The sequence below is a fragment of the Prionailurus bengalensis genome, chromosome A3, assembly GCF_016509475.1.
Source record: "Prionailurus bengalensis isolate Pbe53 chromosome A3, Fcat_Pben_1.1_paternal_pri, whole genome shotgun sequence".
NCBI classification, from domain to species: Eukaryota; Metazoa; Chordata; class Mammalia; order Carnivora; family Felidae; genus Prionailurus; species Prionailurus bengalensis.
The window spans coordinates 91,696,289-91,712,722 of record NC_057354.1 but is presented as its reverse complement, the minus strand read 5'-3'; the positions used below and the strand labels follow the sequence as shown (position 1 = coordinate 91,712,722).

Genomic DNA, 16,434 nt, shown 5'->3' with positions numbered 1-16,434 from the left:
AATCCTTGTAAAGAAAATGAATTAAGAAAATTTAAAATATGAAGGTGAATATAACAGATACAAAAATAATTGTTTTAAAAGAAGAAAACAGAACAAATGGATAGGAGGCAATAATGAAAAGTATGTTAGAAGAAAATTGTAAAACATGTCCTAATCTTGTAGCTGTCTCATGTTCTCATTCAGCTGAATCTGGTCTTCAACTACACAGGGGCCCCTGATCCCTTCTAATTTCTTCCAGAGCATCACTTGACTCTTATTTTGTCCATGTGGTCCATCATTTCAGCAACATATTTGCTGATGCACACAACTCCCTTATTCTTTGTCCAGCTTCTGATTAAAACAACAGGCAAAATACTAACTCTAAGCAAACCCTACTTTCTCCCCTTTCTCCCTCTGCGCTGAAGTAACCAAATCTGCTACAACTTTGCAGATGGAAGCCATTGGAAATCCATGGTATCAAACCTCAGCTGGGACTGAAGCACTATCTTGTTCCCATGCATCACAAAGCCATTTCAAACCCTGGAAGTTCTAGTAATTTAAATACCTATTTATCAAAATGTAACCTACGATTAAATGGCAAATGCAAACAAAGAGAAAAAAAATGCAGCATTAATGAAGAAGGGTTCAAGTTTATAATATATAAAGAGTTTTTACAAATCCATAAAAGATCGGTGTCTCAAAGAATAGTAGCAAAGAACAAGAATCAGCAGTTTGCCAAAGAAACAATGCAAATTGCTGATAAGACACACACAGCTTGAGTTCTAGCAACTGAACAAATGCAAAATAAAAGCAATGAGTTCATATTTTTATTTTATAAAATTCTCAAAGATTTGAGTGATTATGTATATAATTTCAATTTTGGAGACAGTGTGGGGAAGTGAGTACTCACAGTGTTATGGAATTGTAAATTGCTACAACCTCTCTAGAGAATGATTTGGGAACATCTGTCAAAAGCCTTAGAAACTTGGGTGTCATTTAGCCAGCAGTTCCACATCTAGGAATTTATCCTAAGGACCTAACTAGGGACATGGGCAAACATTTTACTATGAGAACAATTGATCTCAGAACTGTTTATAATAGTGAAAAATCAGAAAAATGGGTGAATATTAATTGAAGCAGAAAGATGTGCTGTTGCGTGAATAAAGCCTGTTACTATATAGTATACACATACAATCCCATTTATATTTGTATATTTACATGTATATGTAACTACAATTTACTGCAAATTATATTGGGATGTTGGGATTTTATGAGTGCATTTGTGCATTTTTAATTTTCTTTTGCTTAGCTGTATGCTTAAGTATTCTATACTTCATTGATATCACTTTTGTAATAAATAATGTTATTTTATTGGAATTTAAGATTTAGAATTGTATCATACATATATTTTAAAAATTACTACTCCCTTATTCTTTTCTGACTTCTAGACCTAAGTATCTAAATGCCCTGAACATTACCACTTGGGTGTGCCATAAGCATTTCAAATTCAACCTGGCCTGCAATGGAATATTGTCCTTCTTTTTAAATTGTTCTTTCTTTGATGTACCATCTAGGGCATCAGTTTTACCAGAAATATGATTTCTAGTCTTTGGTATACCTTATTCACTGCCCATATACAATTGGTTAGGGTTGATCTATTTTGCCTCTCAATGTTTCTCATATGGGTCCCCTCCTTGGTGGAGGGAAGTGGTGGGAATACCACCATCATTGAATTGATCCAAGCCCCACTGAGTTTTTGCTTATCTTATCATAATGATATTTTCCATGGTCTGCCTGCCTTCAGTCTTGCTTCATAGACTGTGTTTTATAGCAAAATGATCTTTCTGAACTATAGCTGTGATGATGATGTAATTCTTTTTATTTTTTAGAATACTTTAGAATACTTATTATCTCTGGGATGAAGTTCAAGCACTTTTGTATGTTTTAATAATTAGGATTGTTTTAAGCTGCAAATAATAGAAAATCTCAACTTGGTGGCCTAAACATATAAAAGTTATCTTACCTTCATAAGAAGTTTGGAGGTAGGTGGTCCATTGGCTCAAAGATGTAGGGACCAGCATCTCTGTGATTTTCATGTTCTTTCTATTATGGCTGCACAGTGGCTGCTGTCACTCTTGCCCTCATTCAAGACGGTTAAGAAAAGGAAGGATGTTCCAGTAGATCTCTTCTCATATTTCATTGGCCAAAACTTTGTTACATGACCATTTAGCTGAAAAAAATGACAAAGCTTTTTCAACTTTTAGACCAGTGACTCATAACCAGGTGTGATTTTGCCCTACAGGGGATTTCAGGAAATGTCTGGAAACACTTTTGGTTTTCACAAATGGGGTGGGGTGGGGCTACTATTAGCATCCATCAGTGGAGAAACGTCCTATGATGCACAAGACAACCCCCACAGCAAAGAATTAACTGGTCCAAGAGGTCAATAGTGCTGAGGTTGAGAAGACATGCTCCAGAGGCAAGTAAGGGAGAAGGGATTTGGGGATAGTGTAAGTTCTCCAACCTGCAGTTTCTTATGTGGCTTACCAGGGCTTTTAGTGCCTGAACTTAACTTCTCTGTGCTGTCATTTAGTTGTAGACCTCCCTGACCAACACCTCACTCCAATTATTCTAAACCACTTGCTAGGCCTTTTCTGACCTCTTTGCCTTTGGCAGTCATTTCCTTTCCTAAGAATTCTTCCCTTCAGTCCTCGACTGGCTAGCTCCCTCGCAGTCTTCAGGGTCTGCTATTTACTCTCTTTGCTCCCCCACTCTGGCTTAGGTGCTCATCCGTGTGCTCCTCACACATGTTTTGTTTCCCTTGATCTCAGCACTTGGATTGGAGGAGTTAACATTTCTTGTTTCAACTCTGTGCAGCCAACCCCTTGGGATCATAATATAATAATTTATGATGAGGATAATAATCTCATTAATAGTAATAGCCTCATGAATAACTTCTAATAGGGTTAGAAAGATTAAATGGAATGATTGCTCTTTAATTTAATGTTTTGAATTGATAATACATTCTCCTGCTCACTCTTCCATTTCCTTTAGTTTCTTCCTTAAAGTCACCTTCTCAGTTAAATTCCTTCTGGTCACTCCACCTGCCTGCTCCCCTCCAGCACACATCTGACACTTCGTACCCTCCTTCCTATTTTTACTGTTTTCTTCTCCTTATCACCTTATTACCATCTAACATACAACTATTTTATTTGTTTATTTTATTTAATATATCTCTGAATAGACTACAGGCTCCCAGGAACACTGGGGTTTTTGTTTCTTTCCTCAGCCTCTAGAATAGTGTCTGGCACCTATTAGATGCTCAACAAATCAGTGAATCAACATGGCTCCATGATCAAACAATATAAAAAGATACATAGTGAGAAATTTTAACTGCCCCTCCATCCAGTCCCCAAGTTTGACCTATCATCAGGTTTCTCTGCATCCTTCCAGGGTCCTTTGTGCACAGGTAAGGAAATATGAACATACAGTCTCATTCTCTCCCCTTTTATACACAGGTAGCATTTCATACATACTGTTTTGTACTTTGCCTTTTTCAGCGAGCAACCAACGTATCATAAAGATGTGTTATAGCAGTGTATAGAGAGCTTCCTTATTCTTTTAGACAACTATATCCTATTCTTACGTACAGATGAACCATAATTTAACCAGTCCCCTGCTGATGGCCGGTGAGAATGATTCAAATCTTTTCAAATGGGCAACAGAGTTGCAATAAATAAAACAAACCATGGCATATACACATGTTCAAGTGTATTTGTAGAATAAGTTCCCCAAAGTGGAATTGTTGGATCAAAGTATGTATAAATTAGTAATTAAGTTAAATATTATCAAAGCGCCACTTATGAAGGAATTTTACCAATTTACTCTTTTTAAGATGCATAAGAAGGTCCTGCAACAGTATTTCCCAACTGTTGGGTTTTTGACAATCTGATAAATGAAAAATATACATAAATATCATTTAATTTCTGTTTCTCTCGGTCATAGGTCAGGAAACCTTTTCTGTAAAAGGTCATATAAACAGAGAACAGTCTCTCTGTTCTAACTGTTCAACTCCTGTGTTGATAATATGAAAGCAGACATAGATAAAACATAGATGAAGCGGCTGGCTGTGTGCCAATAATAAAACAGATGGTGGTCAGGTTTGGCTTATGAGCCATAGTGTGCCAATTCCTGCTCTAGGTGAGCATCCTTTCATATATTGAAGGGCCATTTGTATTTCTTTTTCTGTGAACTGTTTGTATCTTCTGTCCATTTTCTTTCTTGGTTGGTCTTTTTTCTTAATGCTCTTTCTAGAATGCTCTTTATGCACTAGCTCTTTGTCTCTGTTACATATTTCAAACATTTTTCATAATTTTGGCATTTGTCTTTTAACTTTGTTTACAATAATTTTTTTCAATGCAGAAGTTTTGGGGATCATTTTTTCATTTAACTAATATTCTTTGAATATGTAATTATAAGTACAGTGGTGTGGACTATGTGTAGTTCGCTAGAATTTGAATCATTTTTCCTATGAGACTGGCTTGAGGAAGATTGTCTCTTAACAGTGAGGGGACCTAACCCACCATAACTCAATTAATAGTCACAAATTTGGAGCTTGGAGAAAGTACCATAGTTTGTGTTCTGTGTAATCCCTCTTCTGGAAATCCTGTGGGAGTTGAGAACCTTTGTGTCTTTAGCCCAGAAGGCACTGTAAACTAACAGTAAATTTTTGTGGAATAAAGTAACCTTTTATTGACCTATAATATTTGAACAAATTTTAACAATTGGAATATACTCTCCTGGAGAGGGCTTGGTAAAAGTAGTACTTTCATTCACAGCCAATGGCAAGATAATTTAATGTACTACTTTTGAAAAGCCACTTGGTGATATGTATCAAGAGGTATAAAAATACGTATCCCTTCTAACACAAAGATTTCTTTTCTGAGGGAGCGCCTAGGTGGCTCAGTCGGTTAAGCATCTGACTTTGGCCTAGGTCATGGTCTTGGGGTTCGTGAGTTCAAGCCCTGCATTGGGCTCCGTGCTGACAGCTCAGAGCCTGGAGCCACTTCAGAATCTGTGTCTCCCTCTCTCTATGTCCCTCCCTCACTCATACTCTGTCTCTGTCTCTGTCTCTCTCTCTCTCTCAAAAGTAAATAAACAAAAAAAAAAGCGTACTTTAAAAAGAATGATTCCTTTTCTGAGAATGCATTCTAAGGCAACACATGAAACAAACAAGCAGAAAAGGAAGTAGTGTTACACACAGAAGTACTCTGACTATACATTTGTCCAAACTCACAGAATGTACAACACCTAGAGCCCGAATGTAAACTATGGACCTTGTGTGATTATGATGTGTCAGTGTTGGTTCATCAACTGTAACAAAGGTACCGCTCTGGTAGGGGATGTTAATAATGGGAGAGGCTATGGGTGTGTGGGGGTGGGGAGTATGTGGGAAATCTCTGTCTTTTCGTCTTAATTTTGTTGTGAACCTAAAACTGCTGTAAAAAGCCTTAAAAGCAAACAAACAAACAAAAAACCCATGCAGATAAAAATATATAAACTATATAAATATAATGAAGTAAATATAAATAAATATGTACATATTCTTATGACAGGAAAAAAGAACAGAAGAACATTCACTACACTACACAGTATGTAGTTATATTCAGGTTGTGAGCTTATGGTTGTTTTACAAATTTTTGTCATTCCCTACTCTTTTTTTTTTTTAATTTTTTTTTTTCAACGTTTATTTATTTTTGGGACAGAGAGAGACAGAGCATGAACGCGGGAGGGGCAGAGAGAGAGGGAGACACAGAATCGGAAACAGGCTCCAGGCTCTGAGCCATCAGCCCAGAGCCTGACGCGGGGCTCGAACTCACGGACCGCGAGATCGTGACCTGGCTGAAGTTGGACGCTTAACCAACTGCGCCACCCAGGCGCCCCTTTTACTCTTTTAATGCTATATACACACATACATGTACATTTATATGTATGCACACATATATACACCTACATACATCTATATACATGTTAATCAACGTACAATAAGTTTATTAACTGGACTTTTAGAAACTGTGTATTCATGATTTAATTCAATAAATATTTGTGAGATACACATAATGAGCAAGGCAATATGCTAGATGCTCTGGAAATTCAAAGTGAATCATGTGGATTCTGCCCTCAACTTTCTCACTGTTATATGGGAAAAATAGTAGTTATATAACTAATTATAATACAACTACATAAAGTGCTGCCTAGATTGGAGGGGCTAATTAATCACACTCTTCCTTCCGGACTCAAGGAGCCAGAAACGCATCAGAATAGGGTACTGACTATAGCAGTGGTTAAGCCATAACAGAGAATGTTCTGGGCCTTCTACCTAGCTCCCCTTAGTCCTGGGGTGATATGATGGCAGGTCTTTCCTGCCTCAGGAGAAGAAAGGTGAGCAGGGTGGATTAGGATGATGGGTAAGGGAACAGAAGGCCTCTTTCGGGGAGTGCTTATGGCCTGGATGGCCTCAAAAAGGTGAGGATGGCCTCAAAAGAGGTGAAAGCAAGGGAGTATACTCCAGAGCCAGCCTAGTGGGGCAGGGATTCTCCAATATTCCCTCTTCCTGAGGAAGAACAAGTCAGGGATGGAGAAGGAGGGAAGCTTTCTCCAGCATTTCAGAAAGGGCAGAAGTGTTAGTAGGAGTCTTTGCTTCTTTATGGTGAGGGACAGAATCTCATAAAGAGGAATCCTTGCAATGCCTGAAGAGTTCAGAGAAGAAATGATGCTGAATACTCCCTGATACTACAAAAGCCCTGTTACTCTCTTTAAAACCTATTTGTAAAACTTTTTTTCTTTCCAGTCAAGGGATTGCAAGCTTTGAGGCCAACAAGAAAAGTCTAGGCAGGAGAACCAATTACACTTGCACGGAGACCAGCTGATCTGGCCTGGGCTGCTTCTGCTCTTTTGCAGAGTTTGCTGGGCATGGTCTGACCTCTGAAGGTGCAAATGAAATTAGTCCCAGGACCTCCACATAGAGCCTTTTCCTGCTCATGAAAACAATGACCCTGCAGGAAGCAAGATACAGCAATACATTTATTTTTATTTACTGAGGGAAAACAACCGGCAATAGCCCTCCCCACTCTACTTCCTGGGCAATTAACAGCTCTCTGGATCTGGCCAAGACCAGGGTGGATCATTGGCCAAGAGGAAGTGACCTGGAGCAGAGATGAGAAAAAACAACCACGATAGAGCTACAGTTTCGATTTTTGCAGAAGCATGATGAAGAAAACCAAAACAAATTCTATCAGCTGTGAAAATCAACCCTGAGTCACCTCCTCAGGAACCAGTGAGGCCCAGTAAACTCCCTCGCTCTCTCTCATTGCTTTTGCTGGGCTTCTCTAGGAATCCTTGTCTGAGACTGCTGTAGGCAAAAAAGTATGTTTTCTGGTTGGAGTAGCAGGACAGGATGGACTAGTTAAGCTGGGGAGAGGGGAGAATAGTGGTTCCCAAGGTAAAGTTCAATAACCATCTTCCAAGTTAACCTATGTAATGGGAGGCTGTGAGGGCAGGGTGTGAAAAACATGGAGAAATACATTCACAGGGAAGAAAGGGTGGGATGAGAAAAGGAAGGAAGGTAAGGGAGAAAGGGAAAGAAGGAGGAAAACAGATAGATTAGATGGATGGAGGGATGGATGGGAGGGAGGGAGAGTACTCAGAAGGAAGGAAGAGAGGGAGAGAGGGAGAAAGAAAATAAATAGAGTGAGTTATTATTTATTGAATGCCTATCTTTGTCAAGATCATGGATAATCCCTTTATGCTGGTCATCTGTAATACCTTTAACCCTTACCATAATTCAGTGGGGTAGGTAAGTAGTGTTTAAGAAATGGCTTAGATGAGGCTTCAAACTGATGCAGTTCTGCCCAATGGTTTTCCATCTTGGTAAAAGCATGGATTTGGGTATCTTTTCTAGAAAGCCTCCTCAGAGCCCCATATCTGAACTTTAGCTTTCCACTTACCTTTATGTTTCCAGAGATCCCTCTTTATGCTTCGTAATAGCTCTTCCCTTTGGTCCCGGAATGATTGGGTCTGCTTCCCTGCTGGTCTGCTCCTTAAGGCAAGAGCTGCCTCAGTTCACTCAGTTTCTGCTGGATATCAACCAGACAGAGTTCAGTTTCATCCCCCTTCACTGAACATGTATTTATTTATATCAAGCAATTAATTCTTATTAGATATAACTGACATAACATTGTATAGATTTAAGGTGACAAGGTGTTGACTTGGCATATTCATATATTGCAGTGTGATTACCATCATAACATTAGCTACCATGTGTCTCACGTCCCTTAATTATTATCTTTTTTTTTGTGTGTGGTGAGAACAATTAAGTTCTCTTAGCAACTTTTAAGCCTGTAATACAGTATTGTTTTCTGTAATTCACTATGCTGTGCATTAAATCCCCAGGACTTATTCGTCTAGTGGTTACAAATTTATAGCCTTAAACAACACAGCTACGATTCTCTCATTCTCTAGCCCTTGTTCCATCACTATACCCTCTGTTTCTGTGAGGAGGGCCTCTTTAGATTCCATATATTAGTGATAACATACAGTATTTGTCTTACTTTGTCTGACTTATCTCAATTAGCAATAATGTACTTATGGTCACAACACATTTTCTTTATCCATTCATCTGTTGATGGACACTTAGATTGTTTCCACGTCTTGGTTATTATGAATAATGCTGCTGCAAACATGGGAATGCAGACATCTCTTAAAGATAGTGATTTCACTTCCTTCTGTTTCCCTGTTCATTTCAATCGATGTAGAAAATGCATTGGCAAAATACAACATTCTTTCATGATAAAATCCTCAACAAATTGGGTATAAAAGGAACATAATTAAATATGATAAAGGCCATATATGACAAGCCCAAAGCTAACATCATGGTCACTAGTAAAATACTGAAAGCTTCTCAACTGCATACAAAAGATCCACCATTTTATTCTTTATAGTTTTGATGTCATCATTTACCTCTTTTTACATTGTGTGTCCATTAATAGATTGTAATAGTTATAGTTATTTTTTTTTAAATTTTTTTTCAACGTTTATTTATTTTAGGGACAGAGAGAGACAGAGCATGAACAGGGGAGGGGCAGAGAGAGAGGGAGACACAGAATCGGAAACAGGCTCCAGGCTCTGAGCCATCAGCCCAGAGCCTGACGCGAGGCTCGAACTCACGAACCGCAAGATCGTGACCTGGCTGAAGTCGGACGCTTAACCGACTGCGCCACCCAGGCGCCCCAGTTATAGTTATTTTTAATACTATTTTCCTTTAACCTTATACTATCATTTAGTGGCTAATACGTGATTCTGTTACAGAATTAGAGTTTTTAAAATCAGACTGCATATTTACCTTTACCAGTGTGTGGTATACTTTCAAATGTTCTCATGTCACTAATTAGCATTTTTTCACTTCAACTTGATGAACTCCTTTCAGCATTTCTTGTAAGGTAGGATAGCCTCAGCTTTAGTTTCTATAAGAAAGTCTTTATTTCTCCTTCATATCTGAAGGATAACTTTGCCATATAGAGTATTCTTGGCTGGCAATTTTTTCTTTCAACACTTTAAGTATGTCATTCTACTCTCCCCTGGCCTGTGGAGTTTCTGCTGAGAAATCCACTGATAGCCTAATGGGTGTTCCTTTATAAGTTACACTCTTTTTTACTCTAGATGTGCTTAAGATTCTTTTTCTTAATTTCATTATAATGTGTCTTGGAGGTGTTTTTGCTTTAAGATAATAGGGTGATCTAATCCCTTCATGAACTTGGATGCCAAAGCCTCTTCTCGGTTTTTGGAAGTTCTCAGCTATTTTTTTTTTTTTTAATTTATACAGAGAGAGAGAGAGAGAGCACACATGAGCAGGGGGGAGGGACAGAGAGAGAGAGAGAGAGGGAAAGAGAGAGGAACTACCAAGCAGACTGCATGCTCGGCATGGAGCCTAATGTGGGGCTTGATCCCATGACCCTGGGATCATGAGGTGAGCCAAACTTGAATTGGACACCCAACCGACTGAGCCACCCAGGCAGCCCTCAGCTATTATTTTAAAAATAATCTTTCTGGCCTCTTCCTCCTCTCTTCTCCTTTTGGAACTCTGATTATGCTAATATTTGTACATCTGACTGAATGGTCAGGTCACATAGGCTTTCTTCACTCTGTCATTTTTTTTCCTCTGTTTGCCTTTGATTGGGTTATTTGAAAACAACTGGCTTCTAGGTCACTTATTTTTGTCTTCCATTTGATCTACTCTGCTGCAGATTCTCTCTATTGCATTTTTCATTTCAATCATTGAATTCTTCAGCTCCAGAATTTTGTCTGGTTCTTTTTTAAGGTTTCTATCTCATTGCTAAATTTTTCATTTTGTTCATGTATTTTTTCCCTGATTTCATCGAATTGTCATCTGTATTTCTTTATAGCTCGTTGTTATTTTGAATTCTTTACCTGCTAGATCATAAGATTTCATGTCTTTGAAATCTTTATTGAAGGATTATTATCTTTTGGTGGTGATAAGTTTCTTGATTCTTCATGTTCCTTATAGCTTTGTGTTGCTTCTTTGTCTTTAAAGTAAAAGACACTTGGGGCGCCTGGGTGGCACAGTCTGTTAAGCGTCCGACTTCAGCCAGGTCACGATCTCGCGGTCCGTGAGTTCGAGCCCCGCGTCAGGCTCTGGGCTGATGGCTCCGAGCCTGGAGCCTGTTTCCGATTCTGTGTCTCCCTCTCTCTCTGCCCCTCCCCCGTTCATGCTCTGTCTCTCTCTGTCCCAAAAATAAATAAACGTTGAAAAAAATAATAATAAAGTAAAAGACACTTCCTCAAATCTTCACTAGTTGCCTTCAGATGGAGTATATTGTTCATTGATCCTGTTTTATCTGGACTTGCGTTTATACACCTGCTTCACACTTCTTACTCCCTCTTGTGGCAAAATTTTTAAAGCTTTTATGTCTTTTCTGGATCTTCTTACAGCTCACCTGGCTGGCTACTAGAAACCTCCCTTTTGTTTTCCAGAAGGTGGTGCTACAGCTCAAGTTTGTGGTTTCTCTCTTGCCCACAGATCCTAGTCTATTTTTCTGATAGCACTCTAGTTTACCCAGCTTTCTTTTGCTGCCAATCTTGGAGCCTGAGTAAGGAGCCACCTTAGAGCAAGGGAAAGTGTAGGTTTAGCACTTGGGGCATGAGGGGTGTCTGTCAGCTGGTGGAGAGATCCTTGGCTGAGGTTCTCCCAGTGGATTGTGGGTGGACTTTCTCCAGACATCCTGAGTGCAGTCAGCATGAACCATGTCTCTTTAATGCCCTTTGATAGTCTTACCTGTCTCTTTCCCAATTTCTTCCCTCCCCTCAGTCATGGGGGTCCCACTTTAGACTCTGGATGTTCCTGGAGGGAAGTGGGTTTTTCCCTGCTGCATCCAGCGTAGCTGGGGTAACCAGGCACACACACACAGCTCTCACTTCCCCCCACAGAGTGGTGCCAGCGGATAGTTCAATTCTGTCCTGTCAACTTGGAGGGGAGGGGCAATGCCGGAAAAGTTCCTTCAAACCCCTTTATTGTTTGTTTGTTTGTTTGTTTGTTTCCTTAAGCGATGTTCTGGAATTGTTTCATCCAAGTCAGCACTTTTCAAAATTTTCCCCAAACACAGCTGGGAAGGATTGGGTTGGGGCTGCTAGCTCCACAGCCCAAACTGAAGTCTGTCTGTGGTCTATTATGGGATGATCGGTGTGCGAGACTCCTCCCGGGTTTCTCGGGCTATGTTGTTGGATCACAAGACTCCCACAGAGACACTTTTGTTTGTGGATGGATGCTTAATTAGCTGTTAAAAACAAGAGGCACAAAAAGTAGGGATATGTTACACTGCTATGATATTGATGTCACTTCCCTTTCACCACATTTACGTTGTTGACTACTCTTGCATCTACTATTAGTGTCCTCTGTTTCCTTCACTCCTCTTCATACCTCTAATATATATCTATTTTATTCACATAACTGTCTTTTTGGCAGGAGTTTTGGAGAGAAGGAGGTATCATAAACACATGTGTTCAATATGCTGTGTTTAGACTGATAGAGCCTTTTTTTGGGGTACAATTTAGGATGCATAAAACTTCAAAATGCCTATGCCCTTTGATGCAGTTATTCTATTTCTAGGTAACTAACCTGTAGAAATAATTCTGCATGTGTATAAAGAGATGTGTACAAAAACACAAGCATGTTGACTCTAGCATTGCTCAAAACAGTAAAAAAATTGTAAACCACTTATATTGATAGTATTAAGGAAATGGTTAAATAAACTTTGATATGTCCACGCTACAGAACACGGTGCAGCAGTCAGAAAGAATTCTGTTGACATATCTGGAAAGTTCTCTAAAAAATATTCTTAAATTAAAAAAATATATATATGATACCACTTATATTCTTTAAAAATCTGCAAAACAATGTGTATTTTGATTCATACTTATAAGTGAATACAGATTATGGAAAACTAATTTGTTGATGGCAATCTTGGGTCATATCACATTGATTATGCCCTGTGACTCAAGGCCAGGCATGCCCCTATGTTCTCATACTTGCCTAGAAAGGGAAGGTTATTCACCCCAAGTCTCTCATCCTGTTGAGCACATCATACAGGGATCATCATTGGGCTCACTAAGCATATTGCACATCAACAGAATGATTATTTTCTTTTCTCACCAAGGAAAAGTTCAAATTTCTCCCCCACAAATTACCTGATGAGGTTATTATAAACTACCTACTCTGGCCTTTCAGTCTGTGATTGTATAAGCTATCTATTGCTGCATAGCAAAATACCTCAAAACTTAAAACTTAAAACAATACACATTTATCATCTTGTCATTTCTGTGGGTCAGGAATCTGAGACTGGCTTAGCTGCAAGGCCAGGGCTGCACCAGGAGGGCATGGTTCACTTCCACGTTCACTCGCATGGCTGTTGGCATGATTCAGTTCCTTCCAGGCAGTTAGCCAGAGGCTACACTTAGTTCCTTGCCATGTGGGCCGCTCTATAGAGCAGCTCACAACATGGCAGCTGGCTCCATCAGAACAAGTGAGTGAGAAAAGCCAGAGAGAGAGAGAGAGAGAGAGAGCATAAGCAAATTGGAAGTCAGTCTTATATAACCTAATCTTAGACTCGTCCATCACTTTTGCCATATTCTATTTGTTAGAAATCCTTGACTGGGTCCAGCCCATTAGGTCCAGCCCTCAAAGGGAAGGGCTTGTGCAAGAGTCTGAATACTAAGAGGTGGGGGGGGGGGGGGGGGGGGAGCATCTTGGAAGCTAACTACATTTGTTGACTAGACCTGTAATGGTATAGTTAGAATAAGGGAGGCAGCTATCCTTGGTTTTATTTATAAATTTGTTGTCAAGAAGAAGAAGAGGAAGAAGCAGGAGCAACTGCTGCTGCTTACAGCTGTGATTAAAAGGTTATTCAGGGGTTGCAGGAGCATATTCAGAAGCCAAGAATTTTCCCATATAGGCAAAAATGGGCTTTAAGCACAATACATCTATGAGAGAGAGAGAGAAGAAACAGAGAAATTGAGCATGCACACGAGTGGGGGAGAGGGTCAGAGGGAGGGAGAGAGAGAGAGAGAGAGAGAGAGAGAGAGAGAGAGAATCTTAAGCAGGCTCCATGCCTAGCACAGAGCCTGCTGGATATCAGGACTGTAAGACCATGACCTGAGCTGAAAATCAAGAGCCAGATGGGCTTAACCGACTGAGCCACCCAGGTGCCCTTAGACACATACATCTCTTAAGCAAATGACATCTAAGTACACTTGTGCTTATGATAGGTGCTTAATAATACTTTTCTTTCTTTTATCTTTTTTCAAAATTATTTCAAATTTAAAGTTGCAAGGATATAGGAAAAGAATCCCATACACCCTATACCCAGATTCAGTACTTGTAGATAATTATGTTCTGAATACAGTATGCAGTCTGTCACATAGGAAGGCAATATGTGTAACCATCGGAACTTTGAGGTGTGCTGAGACGTGTGCAAGGTGGGCGGGAGCTCTGTTTCCTCTGCGCATCTGGAGTCGACATCACTAATGCCTCTGTTTCCTCCCGCAGAAAACCCCGAGCGCGCAGCTCTGTACTTTGTCTCCGGCGTGTGCATCGGGCTGGTGCTCACTCTGGCCGCCTTGGTGATGAGGATCTCTTGCCACACAGACTGCCGGCAGCGTCCCCGGAAGAAGTTCCTGCAGGACCGAGACAGCAGCAGCGACAGCAGCGACAGCGACGACGGCAGCTCGGACACGGCGTCTGACATCTCCGTCAGGAGACACCGCCGCTTCGAGAGGACTTTGAACAAGAACGTGTTCACCTCGGCCGAGGAGCTGGAGCGCGCCCAGCGACTGGAGGAGCGGGAACGCATCATCAGGGAGATCTGGATGAACGGCCAGCCCGAGGTGCCCGGGACCAGGAGCCTGAACCGCTACTACTAGGGGCGGGAACGGATGCCCGCGTCTCAGGAAGCCGCCGGGGAGGGCCAGGGTCCGCCGGCAGGGTGGGCACAGGGCTGAACGCAGTTCTGCTTAAGCCCTGGGGGCAGAGATAAGCAGGACACGCCCATTTCCCAGACAGGAGGACTCATCTTTCCTTTTCGATTAAATTCATGGAGAAGTAGAAAACCCAAGTCAGTTCATCAACCTTTCCAGGTCTTGGAACGGTGCTGAAAACCCTCTCCAACAATGTGGGTGGAGATTAGAGAAACGGGACTGTGGTTTCTCTTGATTTCTGAGGATCTCAGAAGTTTCTGCAGACTTCATTGCTTTGTGTTATTCCTTTACAAAAGGAAGATTTTCATGGCATGAAGGCTAGGAATAGCAGGGTGAACTTAACCCAGTAAATGCAATTTTCTAAATGACCCCATGCTATGGAGGTGATTCTCATCCAGATAGCATGATTTATGCTTATTATTTAAGGCTGATTTTTAAAAATCTTGTGTTGCAATGGCAACCTTGTCCATTTTAACTGGCACCTCAGGGATTAAAATCCTATTTTTTAGTATAGTTCCCACCTCATTCATGAAGATGGATAGAATTAATGTATTATGGGAGATGTGTCAGTGAACTAGAAAATATCAATAACCTCAAAGGATGAAGGGTTTTATTTTAAATAGTTTATAAAATATATATTAACATGCATATTTGAAGATGCTGCATAAGAATAAAAGATGTGTCTCCCCCTGCCTCCCACCCCTTTGGAGGAAAGAAATTTTGTTATAAATCTAGATACTCATGATTTTAAACATTTTGTTAAAAAAAACAAGTTTGAATTTCCAAGAAAAGAATGGGAATGGGAAATGAGGAATAAAGCCAAAATTAGGATGAGATAAAAAAAATAATAAATACTACATAAAATCTTTTTTGTTTCATGTCCATCTCTGTGATTATATTTACCTTAAATGGCAGTCATTTCAACATTTATTTATTTTTGGGACAGAGAGAGACAGAGCATGAACGGGGGAGGGGCAGAGAGAGAGGGAGACACAGAATCGGAAACAGGCTCCAGGCTCCGAGCCATCAGCCCAGAGCCTGACGCGGGGCTCGAACTCACGGACCGCGAGATCGTGACCTGGCTGAAGTCGGACGCTCAACCGACTGCGCCACCCAGGTGCCCCTAAATGGCAGTCATTTCATAGGTGGCTATGGTCTTTTGCCAGGCTCTTTTAATAATTGGGGAATTAGGAGGAATGGAGAAACTGGAGAATAAAGAAATGGCCTTTGTGTGACTAACTAGGGACTTTCTTTTTTTTTTTTTTTAACATTTTTTAAAGTTTATTTATTTATTTTGAGAGAGAGAAAGCATATGCACAAGCAGGGGTGGGGCAGAGAGAGAGAGAGAGAGAGAGAGATTCCCAAGCACCTCTGCACTGTGAGTTATAGGTCTGTTGGCTCCCTTCTCTTGACATGCAGTGTGTTCCTTAGTCTGTCCAGTGCTCCTGGCCCTTCCTACTGAGAGTATCTCCATTGGCATCCATTGGTGTCATCAGTATGTCTGAAAGAATGGTCCTGAGACTTCCTCTGCTGGGGTCTCTATTGCTTTAGCAACCCACTGTCTATGATAGGGACTTGGTGGGCTGTCTTAAGAAGTGAATGATCACAAAGCTCTGTTTGCCCAGGGGACAATATAGTTAGCTTGAAACCTTGGTGGCTGGTCTGATTATACCATTTTGGGTTGCCTCATTGGCTAGTAACAACTGCCAAAAATCTTGTTAAATCAATATCTTTGAGACTGGGTTCCCACCCTTCTGCTTTCAGTACCTAGGCAATAATTGCCTGGACTTTAGGTTAACCTCATCCATCTCCGTCTGTCTTTTAGAAAAGCGAAACATTGAGGTGTCTTCATCCCCAGGATTCATCCAAAGCTGACAACAGGGAAAGATATGACCCTCATTAGGCAGGGGC

The 16,434-nt window shown here is 40.5% G+C and overlaps 1 protein-coding gene across 5 annotated transcripts in view; it reads left to right on the top strand.

Moving 5' to 3' along the window:
* EVA1A (eva-1 homolog A, regulator of programmed cell death) overlaps window positions 1–15,391 on the top strand; it is a 47,592-nt gene extending 32,201 nt beyond the window's left edge. For 4 of the 5 annotated variants that reach the window (XM_043603812.1, XM_043603811.1, XM_043603813.1 and 1 more), the window contains one exon: window positions 14,096–15,391. In XM_043603812.1, the coding sequence (XP_043459747.1) occupies window positions 14,096–14,469 (374 nt within the window). In that variant the 3' untranslated portion in view covers window positions 14,470–15,391. The remainder of the gene's footprint in view (window positions 1–14,095) is intronic. The other variant, XM_043603815.1, reaches the window with a different exon arrangement.
* Window positions 15,392–16,434: the final 1,043 nt, after the last annotated feature.